The sequence below is a fragment of the Loxodonta africana genome, chromosome 3, assembly GCF_030014295.1.
Source record: "Loxodonta africana isolate mLoxAfr1 chromosome 3, mLoxAfr1.hap2, whole genome shotgun sequence".
Lineage (NCBI taxonomy): Eukaryota > Metazoa > Chordata > Mammalia > Proboscidea > Elephantidae > Loxodonta > Loxodonta africana.
Window position 1 is genome coordinate 19694171 of NC_087344.1, and position 19887 is coordinate 19714057.

The 19887-nt window shown below is 39.0% G+C and overlaps 1 protein-coding gene across 1 annotated transcript; it reads right to left on the reverse strand.

Moving 5' to 3' along the window:
- Window positions 1-9181: 9181 nt before the first annotated feature.
- LOC135230643 (olfactory receptor 7G2-like) lies at window positions 9182-19244 on the reverse strand. Its single transcript, XM_064280582.1, has one exon. The coding sequence runs from the start codon at window positions 10859-10861 to the stop codon at window positions 9926-9928; it is 936 nt and encodes a 311-aa protein (XP_064136652.1). The 5' UTR covers window positions 10862-19244; the 3' UTR covers window positions 9182-9925.
- Window positions 19245-19887: the final 643 nt, after the last annotated feature.

Consider the following 19887-nt stretch of genomic DNA (forward strand, 5'->3'; position numbering starts at 1 on the left):
CCAGAAGAGTTGTGAAATGATATCAGGGACATCATAAATGAAGAAAGTAAGAGGTTATTCATTAAAAAGACAGGAAAGAAAGAAAAAACCTAAATGGATGTCCGAAGAGTCTTTGAAACTTGCTCTTGAACTTTGAGTAGCTAAAGCAAAAGGAGGAAATGATGAAGTAAAAGAGCTCAACAGAAGATTCCAAAAGGCAGATTGAGAAGACGAAGTAAAGTATTATAATGACACATACAAAGACCTGGAGGTAGAAAACCAAAAGGGAAGAATGTGGTCTGGATTTCTCAACGTGAAAGAACTGAAACAAAAATTCAAGACTCAACCTGCAATATTGAAGGATTCTATGGGGAAAATATTAAACAACTCAGGAAGCATCAAAAGAAGATAGAAAGAATACACAGAGAGTCACTAAACCCAAAAGAATTGGTCTACATTGAACCACATTAGGAGGTGGCAGATGATCAGGAACTGATGGCAATGAAGGACGAAGTCCAAGCTGCACTGAAGGCATTGACAAAAAAGAAGTCTCCAGAAACTGACGGAATACCAATTGAGATGTTTCAACAAACGGAAGCAGCACTGGAAGTGTTTACTCATCTATGCCAAGAAATTTGGAAAACAACAACCTGGAAAACTGACTGGAAGAGATCCATATTTATGCCTATTCTCAAGAAAGGTGATCCAACAATATGTGGAAATTATTGAACAATATCATTAATATCACACGCAAGCAAAATTTTGCTGAAGACCATTCAAAAGCAACTGCACCAGAAATTCAAGCTGGATTCAGAAGAGGACGTGGAACCAGGGATATCATTGCTGATGTCAGATGGATTCTGGATGAAAGCAGAGAATACCAGAAAGATTTTTACCTGTGTTTTATTGACTATGCTAAGATATTGGACTGTGTGGGTCATACCAAATTATGGATAATATTGTGGAAAATGAGAATTCCAGAACACTTAATTGTACTCATGAGAAACCTGTGCATAGATCAAGAGGTAGTCATTCAAACAGAACAAGGGGATACTGTGTGGTTTAAAGTCAGGAAAGATGTGTGTTAGGGTTGTATCCTTTCATCATACCTATTCAGTCTATATGCTGAGCAACTAATCCAAGAAGTTGTACTATGTGAAAAAGAATGGGGCATCAGGATTGGAGGAAGACTCATTAACAACCCGAGTTATCCAGATGACACAACCTTTCTTGCTCAAAGTGAAGAGGACTTGAAACACGTGCTGATGATGAAGATCAAAGACCACAGCCTTCAGGATGGATTACACCTCAACATAAAGAAAACAAAAATCCTCACAACTGGATCAATAAGCAACATCAGGATAAATGGAGAAAAGATTGAAGGTGTCAAGGATTTCATTTTACTTGGATCCACAATCAACACCCAAGGAAGCAGCAGCTGAGAAATCAAAAGACACACTTCATTAGGCAAATCTGCTGCAAAAGGCATCTTTAAAGTGTTGAAAAGTAAAGATAGCACCTTGAAGACTAATGTGCCCCTGATCCAAGCCATGGTGTTTTCAATTGCCTTATATGCATGTGAGAATTAGACAACGAATAAGGAACACTGAAGAATTGGTGCCTTTGAATTGTGGTGCTGGTGGAGAATATTGAATATACTGTGGACTGCCAAAAGAATGAACAAATCTGTCTTAGACGAAGTACAACCAGAACACTCCTTAGAAGCAAGGATGTTGGTCCTACATCTCACATCCTTTATACATGTTATCAGAAGGGATCAATCCCTAGAGAAGGACAGAAAGCTTGGTAGAGGACCAGTAAAAAAGAGTAAGATGCTCAACGAGGTGATTGACTTAGTGGCTGCAACAATGGGTTCAAGCATAAAAATGATTGTGAGGATGGTGCAGGACTTGGCAGTGTTTTGTTCTGTTGTACATAGGGTCACTATGAGTCTGAACTGACCTGATGGCTCCTATCAACAACGACATTTGTTTTATAGGGCTACCATATCAAAGTACGACAAAGTGGGTGGCTTAAAATGAGAAAAGTCTTTTGTCTCAAGGTTCTGGAGGCTCAAAGACTGAATTAAGGTTGTCAACAGGACTCTGCTTTTTCTTAAATCTCGAGGGGCAGATTTTTTCTCAGCTCTCCCAGCTTCTGGCATACCCAGTCATTCTTTGTTTTACAGCTGCAGCCTAACTCCACCTTCTTCCTCTGCCTTCACATGACCATCTTTCCTCTGTAATCCTCTCTGTGTCTATACTCGTTTATAAGGACACCACTCATATTGGATTAGAACACACCCTACTCCAATAGGATCTCAAGTTAACTGATAATATCTTCAAAGACTCTGTTCTGGACAAGGTCACATTCACAGGTACCGGGAGTTACAATTTCAGCCTATCTTTTTGGGGGGCATAATATAATCCATAACAAGAGGATTCAGCAAAATAAAAGTAATCCCATGTTTTTCAAATATTAACTTCATGCTCCTCAGATTTCAGCATGGGTTAAAACCTCACAAAGTAATTTTTTAGAATGCTTATCTCTCTGATGTCTCCCCAGAGATTCAAGTCAGTAGTTCTTGGGTGAGATATGGAAATCTGCAATATGAATAAAGGCCTTAGGTGACTCATCTTTGTAGTTGTTCTGGGGACATAAATGGAGGCAGCTTTGCATGAGAGGTCACCTGGTGTGCCAGGGGAGAGGCTGTCTTCACAGTGTGATAATGAACACAATCCCACCGCTACCATCAGAACCACCAGAACAGAAGGCTCTCCAGAATCTCCACTGATTCTTCTACCAGACCTATGTAGTTGCCACCCCTACACCACAGAGATGATTCTGACTGAATGTCCTGCTATTTTTCTAACTTGTGGAAAAATGGTCTCCCTAATCCTGACAACTTTGCTTTTCTCACATTCTGTTTTATACTCAACACCTCTCCCTCAAAATAAAGTCCATCTCCACAGAAAAATTCTTACCCTAATAAATTCACAATAAACAGCTAGGTATACATGACAGTCATTAGAGATCAGACTTCCCCTTAAGACCTCACTGACATTTCATTTTACTTAATCATATTTCTCTGTGTGAATACCACCAGAAATTACAAAGAAAAAATGTAAGATTAGTTGAATAAGGGGAAAAGTAAAAAAAAAAAAAAAAAACTCATATACACAGTGTTATGAATTTAATTATATCCCACAGAAATATGTGTTGTAATCCCTAACCTCTGTACCTGTGATTGGAGCCCTGGTGGCACAGTGGTTAAGAGCTCAGCTGTTAAGCAAAAGATTGTCAGTTCAAATCCAACAGCCACTCCTTGGAAATCCTATAGGGCAATTTTACTCTGCCTTTAGTGTCTCTGTGAGTCAGAATCAACTCGAAGCCATCTGGTTATGATTATGGTTACAATCTCATTTGGGAATAGGTTGTCCTTTTTATGTTAATGAGACAGGATTAGTGTAGGGTGTATTTTGAGTCAATCTCTTGAAATATGAAGGAGATTAAACAAGCAAGCAGAGCAGAGATTGGGAAAGATTGATGGCAAGCCACACAGAGAACCGCGAAACAAGCTGAAGAAACAAGAATGTTCCTACAGAGCTGACAGAGAAAGCCTTCCCTTAGAGCCAGCGCCCTGAATTCAGACTTCTAGCCTCCTAAGTTGTGAGAAAATAAATTCTGTTTGTTAAAGTCGTTCACCTGCAGCATTTCTGCTATAGCGGCACTAGATAGCTAAAACACACTTTTTTTTTTTTGAACAATTTACTGTAGACAACAAACTAGTTTCCCATTCAGCAATTTGAATACAAACTGTTCCATGACCTTGATTGCTATCCCCACAATGCATGAGCACTCCCGCTTTTCCACCAGAACTTCCTCTTTCCATTCCTCTCATTCTCCTGCCCCTCCTTGCCTTCTTCTCTTTGTTTTTGGGCAAATGTTGCCCATTTGGTCTCTTAGAGTTGATTGTTCTAAGGAGGGATCACTTTCCTCATGGGTGTTATTGTTTATTTTATAGGCCAGTCTATTATTTGGCTGAAAGGTGACCTCTGTGATGACTTCAGTTCCAGATTAAAAGAGTATTCTTAGTGCAATAGTCTCAGGGGTTCCTCTAGTCTCTATCAGTATGTTAAGTTTGGTTGTTTTTTTTTTTTTTTTTTATGAAATTGAGTTGTGTTCTATATTTTTCTCCCATTCTATCTGGGAACTTCTATTGTGTCTGGAAAGACACTTCTTATCTGTAAATCACTGAAAGGAATCAGACGAATAAGTTGACTGAAAGATTACCAACGTTGCCTACTGATTATATTACTAAGACTAGTAAAACATGGTGATAGCTATTATGACAAAGGTAAACCAATAAAACTGCTGAAACAAGGGGTAGAAATACATGAGAGTGAAGAACTATAAGTCTTACAAATGATGGCAAGATATAGAACACAACGAGCCTAGTTAAGTTTTATTGCACGTCATGTACCAAACTTGCAGTGGTTATGGGGATTGACTTTCCCACAGAAAATATACTCTACATAGTCAGTCTAAGTCTGTCATAGTAATTATTTTTCACCATACCAGAAATTAGATTAGGAAGAAATATATGATCCTATTATTTGTGATGAGATGGGAAGAGTGTCTTCTGTATGACTCCATGGAAAGGATCTATTAATAATAAAACTCTGTTGCCAATGATTCAGTTTCAACTCTTACTAAACCAAAACCATTGCCATTGAGTCTATTCTGACTCATAACAACCCTATTGGACAGAGTAGAACTGCCCCATAGAGTTTCCAAGGAGTGCCTGGTGGATTCGAGCTGCCGGCCTTTTGGTTAGCAACCATACCACTTAACCATTACACCACCAACTCACAGCGACACTCTATTAATTACAGACACTACTCATCTGTCAGTTTGTCATACTGTGGTGGCTTGTGTGTTGCAGTGATGCTGGAAGCTATGCCACCAGTATTTCAAATGCCAGCAGAGACACCCATGGTCAACAGGTTTAGGGGCACTTCCAGACAAAGACTGACTAGGAGGAAGGACTCTGTTATCTACTTCTGAAAAAAATTGGCAAGTGAAAACCTTATGAACAGAAGTTAAACATTGCCTGATATACATCTGGCAGATGAGACCCTCAGGTTGGAAGGCACTCAAAATATGACTGAGTAAGAGGCTCCTCCTCAAAGTAAAGTCGACCTTAATGACGTGGATGGAGTCAAGGTTTCAGGACCTTCATTTGCTGATGTGGCACAAGTCAAAATGAGAAGAAACAGTGGCAAACATTCATTAATAACCAGAAAGTGGAATGTATGAAGTATGAACATAGGAAAATTAGGAGTTATCAAAAATGAAATGGAATGCATAAAGACCAATCTCCTAGATACTGCTGTTGTTGCTGCAGTTAGGTACCATCAAGTTGGTTCTGACTCATAGTGACTGTATGTACAACAGAAATTAACACTGCCCAGTCCTGTGCCATCCTGATAATCATTGTTATGCTTGAGCCCATTATTGCAGCTGCTGTGTCAAACCATCTGGTTGAGGGACTTCTTCCATTTTGCTGACCCTCTAGTTTACCAAGCATGATGTCCTTCTCCAGGGACTAGTCCCTCCTGATAACATGTCCATACTATGTGAGATGTAGTCTCCCCATCCTTGCTTCTAAGGAGCATTCTGGTTTTACTTCTTCCAAGACAGATTTGTTCATTCTTTTGGCAGTCCATGGTATATTCAATATTCTTCACCGAAACCGTAATTCAAAGATGTCAATTCTTCTTCAGTCTTCCTTATTTATTGTCCATCTTTCACATGCTTGGGGTGATTGAAAACACCATGGCTTGCGTCAGGTGCACCTTAGTCTTCAAGATGACATTTTTGCTTTTCAACACTTTAAAGAGGTCTTTTGCAGCAGATTTGCCCAGTCCAGTGCAATGTGTCTTTTGATTTCTTGACTGCTGCTTCCATGGGTGTTGATTGTAGATCCAAATAAAATAAAACCCTTGACTACTTCAAACTTTTATCCATTTATTATGATATTGCTTATTGGTCCACTTGTGAAGACTTTGAATTTGAATTTCTTTATGTTTAGGTGTAATCCAACATAAGGTGTAATCCAACACTGAAGACTGTGGTCACTAGCTCACTAGGTTTTAGCTAAAATGGACTGACATTGGCCATTTTGAATAGGACAATCATATGGTACAGTATGAGCGGAATGATAAAATGAAGAACAGTGTTGCGTTCATCATCAAAAAGAACATTTCAAGATCTATCCTGAAGTACAATGCTGTCAGTGGTAGGGTAATATCCATAAAACTAAAAGTAAGATCAGTAAATAAAACTATTATTCAAGTTTACACACCACCACTAATGACAAAAATTAAGAATTGAAAGATTTTTACCAACTTCTGCTGTCTGAAATTGATCAAACATGCAAATTAAGATGCATTGATTACTATTGGTGGTTGGAATGCAAAAGTTGGAAACAAAGGAGAAAGATCAGTAGCTGAAAAATATGGCCTGGTGACAGAAAGGTTGCCACAACCATATGATAGACTTTTGGAAGACCAATGACTCATTCATTGCAAATACCTTTTGAAACAACCTAAATGGCTACTATACAGATAGGCTTTACCAGATAGGCATCAAATCTGTTACATCTGTGGAAAGAGATGATGCAGAAACTCAACATCATGAGTCAGAACAAGTCCATGGGCCATCTGTGGAACAGAGCATCAATTGCTCATACGTAAGCTAATGTTGAAGCTGAAGAAAATTAGAGCAAGTCCATGGGAGGCAAAATATGACCTTGAGTATGTCCTATCTGAATTTAGAGACCATCTCAAGAATAATTTGATGTATTGAATACTTATGATGGAGAACCAGACAAATTGTGGAAAGACATCAAGGATATTGCCCACAAAGAGCACAAAAGGATGTTAAAAATACAGGAAAGAACAAAAAGACCAAAATGGATGTCAGAAGAGACTCTGAAGCTTGTTCTTGAAGATAGAACAGCTAAAGTAAATGGGAGAAATGATGAAGAAAAAGCTGAACAGAAGATTTCAAAGGGTGGCTTCAGAAGACAAAGCAAACTATTGTAATGAAACCTGTAAAGATCTGGAGTTAGAAAACCAAAAAGAAGAGCACTGTAGGCATTTCTCAAGCTGAAAGAACTGAAGAAAAGTTCCATTTTGAAAGACTCTGTGGTCAAAATATTGAAGGATCCAGGAAATGTCAAAAGGAGATAGAAGGAATACACAAAGTCACTGTACCAAAAAGAATTGCTTGACACTCAGCCATTTCAGGAGGTACCATATGCTCAAGAGCCAATGGTCTTGAAGAAAGAAGTCCAAGCTGCACTGAAGGCATTGGCTAAAAATGAAGTTCTAGGAGTTGACAGGATACCAATTGAGATTTTTCAACAAATGGATGCAGCGGTGAAGGTGCTCACATGTCTATGCCAAGGAATTTGGAAGACAGCTACCTGGCCAACCATCTGGAAGAAATCCATATTTGCACCCATTCTGAAGAAAGATGATCCGAAGAATGCAGAAATTATCAAACAATATCATTAATACCACATGATAGTAATATTTTGCTGAGGATAATTCAAAAGCGGTTGCAGCAGTACATCAACAGGGAACTACCAGTAATTCAAGCCTTGTTCAGAAGAGGTCATGCAATGCAGGATATCATGGATCTTGGCTGAAGGTAGAGAATAAAAGGAAGATGTTTACCTGTGTTTTATTGACTATGCAAAGGCATCTGACTGGGTGGATCATAACAAACTATGGATAACATTGCAAACAATGGGAATTCCAAAACACTTACTTGTGCTCATGTGGATGGAATCTGTACATAAACTGAGAGGGCGGTCATTACAGAAAAATGGCATACTGTGTGATTTAAAATCAGGAAATGTGCTTGCCAAGGTTGTACCCTTTCACCCTACTTATTCAATCTGTATTCTGAGCAAATAATCCAAAAATCTGGACTGTATCAAGAAGGACTAGCATCAGGATTGGAAGAAAACTCATGAACAATACAGATGACACAAACTGCTTGCTGAAAGTGAAAAGAACTTGAAGCACTTACTGATGAAGATCAAATACTGCAGCCTTCAGTATGGATTGCACCTCATCATAAAGAAAACTGAAATCCCCACAACCAGACCAATAAACATCACGATAAACAGGGAAAGGAAGGAAGTTGCCAAGGATTTCATTTTAGTTGGATCCACGATCAGTGCCCATGGAAGCTGCAATTAGGAAATCTAATGAGGTATTTCATTGAGCAAATCTTTTGCAAAAGACTTCTTTAAAGTGTTAAAAAGCAAAGATATCACTTTGAGGCATGCATGTGACCCACACCACAGCGTTTTCAATTGATTCTTACGCACGTGAAAGCTGGACAATGAATAAGGAAGACTAAGGAAGAATTGACACTTTTCAATTACGGTTCTGGGGAAGAATATTGAATATATACCATGGGCTGCCAGAAGAGCCAATAAATCTGTCTCTGAAGAAATACAGACAGAATGCTCCTTAGAAGCTAGGATGGGGAGACTTTGTCTGATATACTTTGGACACGTTATCATGAGGGACCAGTCCCTGGAGAAGGACATTATGCCTGGTAAAGTAGAGAGAGGGTCAGAAAAAGAGAGGAAGACCCTCTACAACATGGATTGACACAGTGGCTGCAACAATGGGCTCAAGCATAAAAACGATTGTGAGGAAGGCACAGGACCAGCCAGTGTTTCTTTCTGTTGTACATAGGGTTGATTTGGATCAGAATCAACTTGACGGCATCTAACAACAACAATTAACAACAGCTTTAGGGACAAATTTTCAGCCTTGTGTATTTGAGCATCACATCTGCACAGGATGCCTGAGTCCGTTGCTGACATTCCTGAGGGTAACCATTCCAAGAATGAAGCTACCTCGTGGAGGACTGAATAAAGCCCTTCTTTCTTTCAATCTTTCTTTCTTTTATTTTTTTTTGCATTCTCTATCTCTGAAGTTCTTGTAATTAAGGGTAACTCTATGGTTTAAGCATTTTAGAGTCAGAACTTACATTTTCTTATTAGAAACAAAGCCTTCCTCACTAGTAAGATTCAGTTAACACACAATCATCTGAAGCCACTGTGATAATCCAAATATGACAATTTTATAGATAATGTAGGGGGAAATTATGGTTCACCTTCCATGTGGGAGACCCAAGTTTGATTTCTGGCCAACGAACCTTATGTGTAGCAACAAGCTGTCCGTCAGTGGAGCATCCAGTGTTGTTATAATGCCGAATATGTTCCAGTGGGTCTTCAACACTAAGATGCACTAGAAGCAAAGCCCTGGCAATTTAATTCCAAAAGTCAGCCAATGAGACCCTACGGATCATGAAGGCCAACTTGATTTCAGCTAACAACAATGCCAACAATAGCAACAACCACAAAAATATGATGAATGCTAATGTTACCCCGGACACTCATGGTTTACCAGTGACATGTCATGGTAATAACTAAATTTGGGCATGAAAGGTCAGCTGTCTTGTCTTGCAGTGAGATTAAGCCTCGTTTTCAGTCACATGACTCTACCCATGGCATCAGGCTGAAGCTAGTCTCTATTCCCACAGCTTTATCTACATCCTGCTTTCTTTATTTTGAGAATGTGCTACCAAAATAAATCAACCCTGCCTTAGGCTCTGCTACTATAAAACCTGACCAAAGAGATTCAGCTTAGAGAATAAAAATAATTTGTCAAATAGCACAGAGCTACACAAAGAGACATTTCAAATTTCAAACCTACATTGAGTTGTACTCAACCACTAAGTTATGTCATTATTTTAGAAGAAAGTGTTGATGGGAGAGTCAGGCATCCTGTCTCACAATTATTTTTTCACTTTGATGCAGTCTAGAAAGCCAAGCCAAATGTAGGTAATGTAATCACTGAAAAGCAGGTATACTCCTCATAATTTTTCTCAAAGCCCCCTTCACTTCCCTATTTCTCAGGCTGTAAATAAAGGGGTTCATTATGGGAATGACCACGGTGTACATCACTGAAGCTACTGCAGTCTTCCTAGAAGGGGTGAATGCAGCACTGAAATATGAACCAAAACCTGTCCCATAGATCAAAGAAATAACTGAGAGATGAGACCCACAAGTGGAAAAAGCATTATACTTTCCAACTGCTGATGGCATTCTCAAAATGGAGGAGACAATTTGAGCATAAGAGAAAATGATTCCAGAGAGAGGAACACCACCCAGTATTGTAGCTGCAAAGTATGAGAAGATGTTATTGTTGAGGGCATCAGAACAGGCAACCTTGATGACCTGAAGAACTTCACAGAAGAAGTAAGGAATTACTAGCTCTGTGCAGAAGGAGAGTCGCAATGACATCAGACTGTGGAGCAGGGAGTTCGTGATGCTAATGAACAAGGAGAGTAGAATCAGCAGGCCACAGATGTGGGGGTTCATGATGACAGTGTACTTTAGTGGGTGACAAATGGCTACAAAGCGGTCATAGGCCATCACTCCAAGGAGAAAATTTTCCAAAGCAGCAAAAACTAGCACAAAGCACGCCTGGGTGAGGCAGCCTTCATACGTGATGCTCTGATTCTGTGCTTGGAGGTTCACCAGCATCTTTGGGATCGTGCTGGTGCTGAAACAGATGTCAGTGAGGGACAGACTGGCAAGAAAGAAATACATGGGGGTGTGGAGGTGGCAGTCAAAGATGACAGCCAAGACAATGAGAAAGTTTCCTAGGACAGTGACCAGATATATGGACAGAAACAGACTAAATAGGGGGGCTTGCAGTTCCGGATCTTCTGTCAGTACCAGGAGAAAGAATTTTGAAATACCTGTTTGATTTCTGGGTTTCATATTGTTGATGAGTTGATGGAAAATATATAAGAAAATAAAATGTGTGTTCCTGGACCAGCAGCAGCTACATCACCAGAGGCAAGCACCATCTTGGGAAAGTGGGAGAGGAAAAAAGAGGAAAATAAATGGGGTGTCTTCATTATGCATATTTTGTTACTTAAAAAAATAAACAACGCTGATATAGCAGAGCATTCTGGAAAGAGATAAAATGTTGGTCATGGTCTTTGATTCAGTATGTGTTGCTTTTGCACAATCTGCTGATATGATCATTTATAGATTTTGTAATTTTTTAAGGACAAATATATAGACTAGGGAAGCAGCCAGATGTGTCTGTCCGGGTCTCCACCACCTTTTTCATAGATCAGAGCTAGACAACACAGATAATATGAAGGTATGTTAAGAATCAGAAATGGGAAGATAAGGTGAAGCCAACCCCCTCCCCCACAAGAATGCAAGTAAGTGTCAGAGAATTCTATAACAGTCCTCCTGTTTGCTCGGGAGGAACATGGTCCATATCATCACAAAGTGAGAGAAGGAGACTACCGGAATGAGAGCTGCTTGAGCATTGATGTTAAGATACAAGGAAATATGTCAGGAAGATGGCAGAGAGCCAATTGTCTTATGGGAGACTCTGTTCATTTTATGAATGTACTCTATTCACAGCTTCATCTGGATAAATCTCTACTAAGATATCTGCCCTCAGCCCTCATTTTAAATATTAGCTAAGCAGTTTTAAGTTACCTGGCTGATATCACTGAAGAATGATGCCTGACCTCTGCCCTGGATGGGGAAGGTAGAAGATGTGTCCTGAAGAAAGACAGAGGGACTGAATGAAGTAGGATGCTTCTGAGCAAGAAGGATCATCTGTTGGTGGAGTCTCAGGTGTGCTGCTTCCTGATGGGGGAGGACTGTTGAGTGAGTTGGTCATGGGCAGACTATTTCCAGTCTTTGTCCCTGGGGGGTAGTATCCAAAGCTCCTCATTAGTCAAACTCTTTTATTGTTATTCTGAACCCAAGGCAATGCAAATCTGAAAAGACCAAGGCAATTAAAAAAACAAAAAACAAAAAACCAAACCTGTTGCTGTCCAGTAGATTCTGACTCATAGCGACTCTAAAGAACAGAGTAGAATGCCCCATAACGTTCCCAAGGAGTGCCTGGTGGATTCGAATTGTCCACCTTTCAGTTATCACCCATAGCTGTAAACCACTGCACCACCAGGTTTTCCGACTAAGACAATAAAGACAATAGAAGAGGAAAATTCAGGATGACTGATGCCCAGTATCTGGACTCCTCTTCTCTCCACCTTTTTCTGCTCACCTTCCTGGTGCATACCTTTTATAAATTGACACACCATCCTTCTCTAACTGGACTCTTATCTTCTTTATTTATATGCAACTAAAAGCATCTCTATTTTATCAATGACATAAGGAAGCTTGATATTGATTTAAAAAAATACAGTTTATATATGTAGATATAAATATTATATTAAGATACTAAAAAATGTAAACATTAAGAGTTGTTTCTTTCTATGAGTCATTAAACGTTTCACGAATATTAATCTTCATCCTGTGTGTATTGCACAGAAGATTCCAAGCTATTCTCTGTAGTCAATTCTGACTATAATCACTGTTGAAAGACATATTACTCCCTTTTTAGGATTTTTGATTTCATTACAGTTTTTCCAGTTTCATCATAATAGTTTCAATCTACATTGTTCTTCAATCTACATTAGAGGAAGGTGGGTTGATAATTTGGCTTTTGATTTTAATAGAGTTGTAAGAAATCGCAATGTCATCACTAGTGTTCAGGTTTATCCACATTCTCAGTAGGCTTAGATGGCAGATGGTGAAGATGGTGTTCCACGTGAATACTTCCTTAAAAACCCTTCATGTTAAAGAAAAAAAAAATTAACTCTGGTGAAAGTATAGTCAGCCAAAGTTACAGGATTTCAACAATTTCTACATGTTCAATTCAGTGACATTGATTGCATTCTTCAAACAGTGCTACCATACTTGCTACCATTTCCCAAAACTTTCTACTACCAATGTCTTAAGCTCACTGCCCCCTATACTTCCCATCCAAACTTTTGAGTTGTCATGGTCAATTTGACCTCACATAGATAATTCTTTAAAAGTGTACAATGCTCAAAGCAGAAGTACTTTACTAATTAAGATAAGCCATGTTTTATTTTGTTTTAAATTACCATTCAAAGAAGACTTTAGCATATAATATTGGTTTATGGTTTAAAGTTTAAAGATTATTTCAGGGCCATAGTTTCAGGGGTTCATCCAGCCTCAATGGCTGCAGAAAATCTAAAGCCATTAAAAATTTGAAATTCTGTTCCAAATTCTCCCCCTTCTGCCACCCCATTTGATCAGAATTTTTCTATGGAATCTTTGATCAAAACATTCAGTAATGGTAGTCAGGCATCACCAAGTTATGGTCTCATGGTAAAGGAAGCAGTTGTTCATGAAGGCAACCGGGCACACATTTGATTTCCTTCTCCTATTTCTGACTCTCCTTCTTCCCCAGGTGAATGAAGACTAATTGTTGAGTTTTGATGGCCACTTGCTAGTTGAAATACCCCAGTAACTAGGCAAGAAACTAGGAAGTAGAACAGAAATATTGAGAAAAGAAAATTGGCAACAGATACTAGTGTTTAGGATTTCAACCTATTTTCCTGGAGGACATAACTCAATCCATAGTAATAGGATTCAACACAATAGAAGAACATCAGAGAAAATGATAAATACAGAATTCAGGATAGTGCTTGCTACTGGGAGGATAGAGGAAAATGTGAATGGAAGATCCTTGAAATGGATTCTGTGGTGATGGCATTACTTCATTTCTTAACCCAGGGGTAGAGATATGAGCTTTCATTACATTGCTATTCTTTAAGAGCTACAAATACATTTCATACACTACTTTGAAAATGATATTTTAATAAGTAAAACTGAAAAGATTTTCAATTTCCACATTCTTCCATAGTCCATATTCTAATACATTCTTCCATGTTCTTCTAATATTTACATCATGCTTCTCAGATTTCAGCATACATCAAAATCTCAAAAAGGTGTTATTAACAATGCTAATCACTGGGATGTATACCCAGAGATCAAAGTCAGTAGTTCTTGGGTGAGGTATGGAACCCTGCAGTACGAACATAAATGGGGCATCTTTGTACTTGAAGACACGTGTTGTGCCAGGTGAGGTGTCCTCCGAGTGTGCAGGTGAACACAATCCCACCACCACCATCAATGATGACCTGAACAGGAGGCTCTATACACACTCCACTGATGGTACAAGACCTGAATTTTTGTCACACCCATACTACAGAGTTGATTCTGACTGATGACTCTGCTTCTTTGTGCCTGTGGGAAAAGCCATCTTTCTGAGCCTGCCATCTTCCCTCTTCTGCTGTCCTGATATACAGTCAACATGTCTTCCTCAAAATAAAGTCCATCCCCACAGGAAAACTATTTTCCTCACAAACACACATTAAAAGTTCCACATGAGATCTCTAAGAGTACAGGAAGCCCTCTAAAACTTCAGTGATTTAATTAATTTTATTCAACTTCTGTGTAGACTCACCAGGGATGAGAAAGAAAAACTGCAAAATAAGGTGACTAAGGAGAAAAATCTTTTGATTTCTTGACTGCTGCTTCCATGGCTGTTGATTGTGGATCCAAATAAAATGAAATCCTTGACAACTTCAATCTTTTCTCTGTTTATCATGATTTTGCTCATTGGTCCAGTTGTGAGGATTTTTGTTTTCTTTATGTTGAGGCGTAACCCATACTGAAGGCTGTGGTCTTTGATCTTCATTAGTACGTGCTTCAAGTCCTCTTTACTTTCAGCAAGCAAGGTTGTGTAAGCTGCATAACTTGTGTTGTTAATGAGTCTTCCTCCAATCCTGATGCCCCGTTCTTCATATAGTCCAGCTTCTCATATTGTTTGTTCAGCACTGATTAAATAGGTGTGGTGAAAGAATACAACCCTGACGCACCCCTTTCCTGAATTTAAACAAATCAGTATCCCCTTGTTCTGTCCGAACCACTGCCTCTTGATCTATGTACAGGTTCCTCATGAGCACAATTAAGTCTTCTGGAATTCCCATTCTTCGCAGTGTTATCCATAGTTTGGTATGATCCACACAGTCGAGTGCCTTTGCATAGTCAATAAAACACAGGTAAACATCCTTCTGGTATTCTCTGCTTTAAACCAGGATCTATCTGACATCAGCAATGATATCCTTGGTTCCACATCCTTTTCTGAAAACAGCCTGAATTTCTGGCAGTTCGTTGTTGATATACTGCTGCAGCCATTTTTGAATGATCTTCAGCAAATTTTGCTTGCATGTGATATTAATGATATTGTTCTATAATTTCCACATTTGGCATTGCATTGGGCAAATCTGCTGCAAAGGACCTCTTCAAAGTGTTGAAGAGCAAAGATGTCACCCTGAAGACTAAGGTGCACCTGACCCAAGCCATGGTATTTTCAATCACATCATATGCATATGAAAGCTGGACAATGAATAAGAAAGACTGAAGAAGAATTAATGCCTTTGAATTGTGGTGTTGGCCAAGAATATTGAATGTACCATGGACTGCCAAAAGAACGAACAAATCTGTCTTGGAAGAAGCGTGGCCAGAATGCTCCTTAGAGGCAAGGATGGCGAGACTGCATCTTACATACTTTGGACATGTTGTCAGGAGGAATCAGTCCCTGGAGAAGGACATCATGCTTGGCAGAGTACAGGGTCAGCGGAAAAGAGGAAGACCCTCAACAATGTGGATTCACACAGTGACTGCAACAATGAGCTCAAGCATAACAACGATTGTAAGGATGGTCAGGACCAGGCAGCGTTTTGTTCTGTTGTGCATAGGGTTGCTATGAGTCTGAACCAACTCAATGGCACCTAACAACAACAAGTTTCTGAGTCTCTTCTGACACCCATTTTGGTTTTTTCTTTCTTGTTTGTATTTTTTAATGACCTCTTGCTTTCTTCACATACGATATCCTTGATGTCATTCCACAACTCGTCTGGTGTTTGGTCATTAGTGTTCTAGGCATCAAGTCTATTCTTGAGATGGTCTCTAAAGTTAGGTGGGATACGCTAAAGGTCATACTTGGCCATTGTGGACTTGTTCTAATTTTCTTCAGCTTCGACTTGAACTTGCATATGAGCAGTTGATGGTCTGTTCTGCAGCTGACCCTTGGCCTTGTTCTGAATAACGGTATTGATCTTTTCCATCATCTTCTTCCACTGATGTAGTCAATTTGATTCCTGTGCATTCCATCTGGCGAGATCCATTTTTATAGCCACTGTTTATGGTGTTGAAAATGGGTATTTGCAATGAAGCAGTCGTTGGTCTTGCAAAATTCTATCATTCGATCTCCAGCATTGTTTCTATCACCAAGGCCATATTTTCCAACTACTGGTTCTTCTTTTTTGTTTCCAACTTTTGTATTCCAATCACCAATAATTATTAATGAATCCTGATACATATTTGATCAATTTCAGACTAGAAGTTGGTAAAAATTTTCATTTTCTTCATCTTTGGCCTTAGTGGTTGGTGGGTGCATTTGAGTAATTGTCATATTAACTAGTTTTCCTTGTATGGTATGGATATTATCCTACCACTGATAGCATTGTACTTTTAGGATAGATCTTGAAATGTTCTTTTTAATGATTAATGCAACAACATTCCTCTTAAGCTGTCATTCCTGGCATAGTAGACCATATGATTGTCCAATTCAAAATGGCCAATACGTGTCCATTTCAACTCACTAACGCCAATGATATCTATGTTTATGTGGCCCATTCATTTTTGATGATTTCTAATTTTCCTGGATTCATACTTTGCACATTCCATGTTCTGATATTTAATGTATGTTTGCAGCTGTTTCTCTTCATTTTCAGTCATGCCACATTGAGGCCGGCAGTACTCTAGCCACATTGAATAAACAAGAGGCCGTGCCAACGGGCCAAGCCTGCTATCTTCAGTAACACAAAGAGTTAACTCCCAGTGTGTAAGCTATCCCCTTATTAGGCAAAACAGGAACTAACCTCTGCTTTTAGAGTACCTTCTTATTTAGGTATAGTTTCAGTTCTGACTCAGGTAAGTAAAAAGAGACTGCAGTCTTCAATTCAGCTAAAATTTGCCTTGGACTAGCTCAGGCCTGCCTGAACTGCCCAGTACGGGTGACCTTGTCCCTCAGACAACTTACTGATGTCAGAGGCCTAAAAACACACCTTGTTTACACCCCTGACATGGGCAAAATGTCATCTTTGTGGCCCCCTCTTTCAGACTGAACAGGTGCAGAAAATCGGACCACCACTAGAATGCCCTCTGAGGTCAAACTAATCAGTAAGCTGGCCCCACCCTGGGTGTTCCTGAGGACCCCAGACCCGATCTACTTTATCCATATAAACTCCTTGGGCTATTGTTCTAGGAGACATCTTGGTGTGCTCCTTTACTTGGCCAACTAAATAAAGCTTCTTTTGCTTTCATCTGCTCTATGTGTCTTCCTAGCTGAGCTGACCTGAAAGAGTTGGGTTACAACATCAGCAAATGGAGGTCCCTAAAGCTTGACTCAACCCATTGTCATTAAGGTTGACTCTGCTTTGAGGATGCAGCTCTTCCCCAGTCGTCTTTTGAGTGCCTTCCAACCTGAGGGGCTCATCTTCTGGCACCATGTCAGACAATGTTCTGTAGCTATTCATAAAGCTTTCAGTGGTTAATCTTTTTTGAAGTAGACCTCCAGGTCCTTCTTATTCTGTCTTAGTCTGGAAGCTTAGCTGAAACCTGTCCACCATGAGTGACCCTGCTGGTATTTGAGTATCAGTGGCATAGCTTCCATCATCACAGCAACAGCAAGCCCCCACAGTATGCCAAACTGATAGCTAACGAGTGTATTCGTTTTTGCCACTTTAAGGGTTGTACAAAGTTTAAAAGGTTTACCAGAAGGGAATTTCTTGATAAGGTCTAATTTTTATGTCATGGCTGTAGTTCAATGGATTAATTTAAGAGATATTTAAGAGCTTTAGTGTCAAAAAGCATATAAAGCCCCCCCCCAAAAAAAAATTGGGTTTCTTACTGTTAACCTTAAAAAATTATCTTTAATTACTGGGTTGAAGATTTAATTTTATCCTGTGTGTATTCTGCCTCAAAGGCAAGGGTTCGGTGTCTATTAAAATACATTCCTGAGTTCATGGTAAAAACCCAGCCACAAGCATTGTCTCTAGGATACTTACGATAAACTCCTGACAACTTTGAAGCCTTTCGGAAAGCCAAAAAATATTTTTTTCTGGCTTTGTAAAGGAAAAAATACTAAAATAAAAAGCCTTATTTAATGTGTTATGAGTTACATAAATGTATTGTCAAATTAGGAAAAGTACCAAATTTTCTTTGGGTTAAAATAATATGTGTCGTTGACTCCTCTTACGTTTTGACAATGAGTGTAATATTATCAGTAGTAATTTTAGTTATTTTAACTGCAAATTTGGTTGCAACTTTATTTCTTTTGAATGTAACATCATCAATGTCCATAGTTTTAATTGGGGAATTCACATATTTTACCCATGGAGTTTTTTTTTTTATATATATTTTATACATCCCTACCATTTCGTTTTATAATGACTTGCATTACTGTTAACTCTCAAAAGAAAAATAAAAAATCATATCAGTGGTGAGTCTAAGAATACTAACCAAGAAATTACTCTGCCATACTTTTGCCTCTGAAAAACAAATCAAGATGTTTTCTTTATTTTTTTTTATTGTGCTTTATATGAAGGTTTACAGAGCAAATTAGTTTCTCATTAAACAATTAATAGACTTTAAAAAATTTTTTTTTCTTTGCCGATCTCATGACGTGTCAGCACTCTCCCCTTCTCAACTTTGGGTTCCCCATTTTCATTCATCTAGCTTTCCTGTTCCCTCCTGCCTTCTAGTCCTTGCCCCTAGGATGGTGTGCCCATTTAGGCTCGTACATGTGGTAGAGCTACGAGTATTATTTTTTGTATTATGGGCTTGTCTAATTTTTGACTGAAAGGTCAACCTCTGGGGTGACTTCAATACTGAGATAAAAGAGTGTCCAGGGGCCGTACTTTTGGGGTTTCTCAGTCTCTGTCAGACCAGTAAGCCTGGTCTTTTTGTGTGAGTTAGTTTTGTTCCACATTTTTTTCCAACTGCTGGACTGAGTCAAGATTTCCAGAACTCTTGAGTAAAAGCTGACCTGATGTGCTCAGGGACTGCTGCTGATCCAGAATCACATGAACAGAAATCAACTACATAGGAGTGAGTGGACTAAAAGATTCCAATTTCTAGATAAAAGAAACCATTTTTACCCTTCCCCTAAATTATGTAATTAATGGGTTTGTTTTTTCCTTCTGCAGCTTTGAACTGGTTTGTATTATGCTGTTTCTATAATCTATTAACCAAGAGGAAAAAAGAAATATGAGAGGAACATGAAATTTAGACCAGAAAATAAACTTTTAAAAGTTAAAAGAAGAATCTGGAGTTGAGAAAAACCATTACCATAGGCTATTCTGTAATCAGCAGAGTGTTGTTAGTTACTGGAATAGCTGACTCTCACATTAAAAGAAATTATCGAACTTTAGATGGATTTAGATATTCTGACTCTGGAATTAGAAATTTCTGTTGATAAACTTAGCAAAGCTGTAAAGACCATAAATAGAGAAGTATCTGAAGTTTGAGCTGTGATTTTACAAAATAGAATAGTATTTAGTTTCCTGTTATTCTCTGTCTTAGTCATCTAGTGCTGCTATGACAGAAATATTGCAAGTGGATGGCTTTAACAAAAAGAAACTTGTTTTTTCACAGTAAAGTACGTTAAAAGTCCAAATTCAGGGTGTCAGCTCCAGGGGAAACCTTTCTCTCTCTGTTGACCTTCTCATCAAGCTCCCCTGGACTAGGAGCTTCTCTGCAAAGGGACCTAAAGTCCAAAGGATGCACTCTGCTCCCTGCACTGCTTTCTTGGTTGTATGAGGTCCCCCCTC

Coding starts and splice junctions, on each gene's coding strand:
- LOC135230643 (XM_064280582.1), bottom strand. CDS start 10,861: ATGAAACCCAGAAATCAAACAGGTATTTCAAAATTCTTTCTCCTGGTA.